This window comes from Siphateles boraxobius, unplaced genomic scaffold, assembly GCF_051911475.1.
Source record: "Siphateles boraxobius isolate OS27281-9 unplaced genomic scaffold, OSU_SipBor_1 41, whole genome shotgun sequence".
In the NCBI taxonomy this organism is placed as follows: domain Eukaryota; kingdom Metazoa; phylum Chordata; class Actinopteri; order Cypriniformes; family Leuciscidae; genus Siphateles; species Siphateles boraxobius.
Window position 1 is genome coordinate 14,340,403 of NW_027509042.1, and position 3,452 is coordinate 14,343,854.

At 35.0% G+C, this 3,452-nt stretch overlaps 1 protein-coding gene across 1 annotated transcript; it reads right to left on the bottom strand.

Moving 5' to 3' along the window:
* Positions 1–365: 365 nt before the first annotated feature.
* rgs4 (regulator of G protein signaling 4) lies at positions 366–3,106 on the bottom strand. The gene is made up of 5 exons (XM_077198502.1): positions 2,981–3,106; positions 2,534–2,650; positions 2,301–2,362; positions 1,574–1,737; positions 366–1,480 (listed from the first exon to the last, which is right to left on the bottom strand). The coding sequence occupies exons 1-5, from the start codon at positions 3,022–3,024 to the stop codon at positions 1,232–1,234; spliced, it is 636 nt and encodes a 211-aa protein (XP_077054617.1). The 5' UTR covers positions 3,025–3,106; the 3' UTR covers positions 366–1,231.
* Positions 3,107–3,452: the final 346 nt, after the last annotated feature.

Consider the following 3,452-nt stretch of genomic DNA (forward strand, 5'->3'; position numbering starts at 1 on the left):
TGTTTTGAGAGATAATGGTTATTGACATGACGCTTTTAATATATTTGGTGGAGGAAATGTTTCAGTAATGAGAAACTTTTCAGTAATGAGATATAGATGGCAACCAAATTAAATATTAAATCCTTAAAAAGAAAATACTAAAAGGGTTATATACAGAGTGTGACTAGCATTGTTTTAAGAAACAATTTTCTTCAATATTTAAATTACAATTTTAATTGAAGATATATGAATGGATCTTTGCTCTCTCAAAAAAATGTCAATACTCAAAATTGTTGTTTAAATAAGACTAAATATTCGAATGCAATTTATTTCAAAATGTAAAATGCAGCAATTGTCTGTTTGATCTTTAAGTATTTTGGAGACTATTTTAATTTTATGATATTATTTTATTCATAAATATGACAAAAATAAATATGGAACCAGTAAACAAATATGTAAACATCTCACTTGTGGCCATTTATTCTAACCGGGGCATTTGTGATATGATATGTAAAGTCTGCCTTACAGCCGAGACACAGTTTCACAGCCGAATGCATCGTGAATCATTGGCAATGACAGGTAATACATTGCACATGCACATTAATCACATTCATTTGTCATTTTGTGGATTATGATGGATGGCCCATAGAAGAAGAAAAAAAATGCCGGAAAGTTCACATTTTAAGGAGAAAGAAATTACATCACCTTTAAAGTTAAGAAAGCTTATACATTAACATATATACATACGTGTATTACATAACATTACAAGGTTAAAGAGAATACAATTGGTTATTGTTAGTGATGTTGATGATGCTATTCTCATCGTAGCTCAAATAAAATCCCAAGCACAAGACTTTTTCCGTCTGTAACAGTCACTTAGTTGTAAACTACAACCCAAAGCCAGTTCAGGGAATTTTAAGGTTGAATACATGTGGGTTATTTTTGTTGTCAGTAAAAGCACTGCCTGCATAACATCCATTCAGAAGATTACCGTCACTCTCAAGAAGTCACAACATTGCTGCAAATCTAAAAGTGGGAAATAGCTTTTGGGTAACAAGTTCTGCCCCAAAGGGTCTTGACTAAAAGGCAAATGTGTTACAATCACAATGGCTGAACCATCTAATGATGTCTAGTTTGGCTCTGGCTTACAACCTTTTTTATTCATAAATATGAACAAGCGTTACAAAGCCAAAGTGAATGGAAATCACATTATGGTAAAGTTCGTCATACACTTTGTTCATTTAGGGTCAGATTAGGCATAACTAGGCAGGCACTGACTGTAGTCAGAAATGTGTTGCTTTCCTTTCTTCTCTAAACTGCAGGGTTTGTTGCCCGTCAGTGGTTGAGACAGTTCCATGAACAGTTTGGATTTCAGGAAGCGCCTGTACGAGTCCTTTTCCATGAGGGTGAAGATCTTACTCTGAGCCTCCTCAAAACATGACGCGTCACACCTTTCCAGATTCTTCCTAGCCTGCTCTCTGGTGGCCGAATCCAAATTCACCTAAAAAAAAAAAGAAGAGATTAATGGAGATTTACGAGGACATTTTATATGCAATAAGCGAATAGACCTAGTGCAGTCAAGCAGTGCTCTCACCTCACTGGGGGAATCGGCATCAATGTATCGCTCAAATATATTTTTAGCTTTCAGATTCATCTTGTCCATTGATGTCTGCTTGAAATCCTCACAGGCCACCCAAAATTCAATGTTCTCTTGACTGTATTCAGACTGTAAAAAGGAAGTGAAAGCCCTCCGACCATCTGAAAGGAAAGAATTTATGTGAGACTCAATATACTGAATATTAAATAAAAACAGAAAATGATAGAATAGAATAGAAAAGAATAGAATAGAATTCCGAAGACATTCAAATCTGCATCTAATCTCATTATTCATAGGGAGCGGATGCTGAGGAGGTTTTGGAATGAAGAGGTCAAGGCTTTGAGTCTGAGGGGGATTCTCTGAGGACTGCCCTAGTGGTTGATGACCCCTGAAGCCCACCAGAGCAGAACACTCGAGCTCTTCAGGGGCCACCAGTGCAGTCTGCGGACACGTAGCACGCGCGCTCAGGAGCGTGAGAAAAATATGGTCATGGCCTGTCAGAGCGATTATAAACATAGTCTCCTTTAAAAGAGACATTAATGAGGCCAAAGGGCTCTTTGACAGCGAATACAAGGCCGAATAAACAAAGGGCAGTGCAGAAGTCTCGGGCTTTCCTGGCCCTTAGTAAGCCGCAGCCTGTTCATCGTTAACACATGCTGTTTTCTAAGATTTAATCAGGAGCAGATTTTTGTTTATTGCATGACCAAATAATCTGGAAACTTACCATCATTTTTGATCAGGTTGTTAAATGATGTTTTCCATTTCTCAGTTTCAGCAGGAGAGATTCTACAATCAGATGAAGAATTAATAACCAAAATGTTTAATATAATTGAATATAATTGAATATAATTGAATATAATTGAATATAATTGAATATAATTGAATATAATTGAATATAATTGAATATAATATAATTGAATATAATTGAATATAATAGCCATGTTGCTCCAGCCTTACCTGTTCACCACTGTGACCTTCGCCTTCTCCTTCTCTTTCTCCTTCAAAGCCTTCTGGTCTTGAGGTGGATCTGGCTTTTGAAGCAGAAAGCCAATCTTATGCTTTATGTCTTTGGCGCTGTTGAAGAAAATATGTAATTAAATCAACATTTTGGCTTTAAAGACTCTACTGTGAAAAACAAAATTATGAAAAATTATGTAAAAGGTAACTTAAAGTAGCATATTTACTCTTAGATATTTCTCAAACGCCTGTTTCGAATTTACAACAAGCATAATAAAACTCTTTTCCTTTTTCCATCACTTAAAAACAACTATTGAAATATCAAAACAACATATGTTGCTATTAGTCCACTTGAGAATATACGGAGTATAAAAACATATAAAGTCTTTGCAAATTATAGGTGATATTCTTTATTATTAGTTCAATGTTTAATGAGCATATTCATACCTTTTTAAGCATGTTGCAGGGAGGTCTGCAAGCCCTTTACACATGGTGCTGGTGCGTAATACAAATCCAATGCTACAGAAAAAGAGTGTGTCACAAAGCAGATCCTCACAATCTCAATGCAGTCTCCTCCTACAACTCTTCTTTTATACAGCCCACCCTTCACAACAGAAGAGCCAGCCAATCACACCAGAGGCAGAAACCAAGCAAATGCAAAGCCAAGGTAATTTCCAAAGTTTTTGAAAGGGAAGGGGTTTGATGCGAACTTTCTTTTTGTTGAACCTAATCAATTTGTGATTTATAATAAACATGTGATGGATTTTTTGTGGTTTACTTTCACTTCTTTTTTTAATGCATTAACAAATACAATTAAATAAAAAATATAAATTAATTAAATATAAAATAAAATGAACAAAAAAAATTAAATTTAAAAAAAAAATGGGGGGAAAAAACAGTTTGGGGCAACAAAAAATAG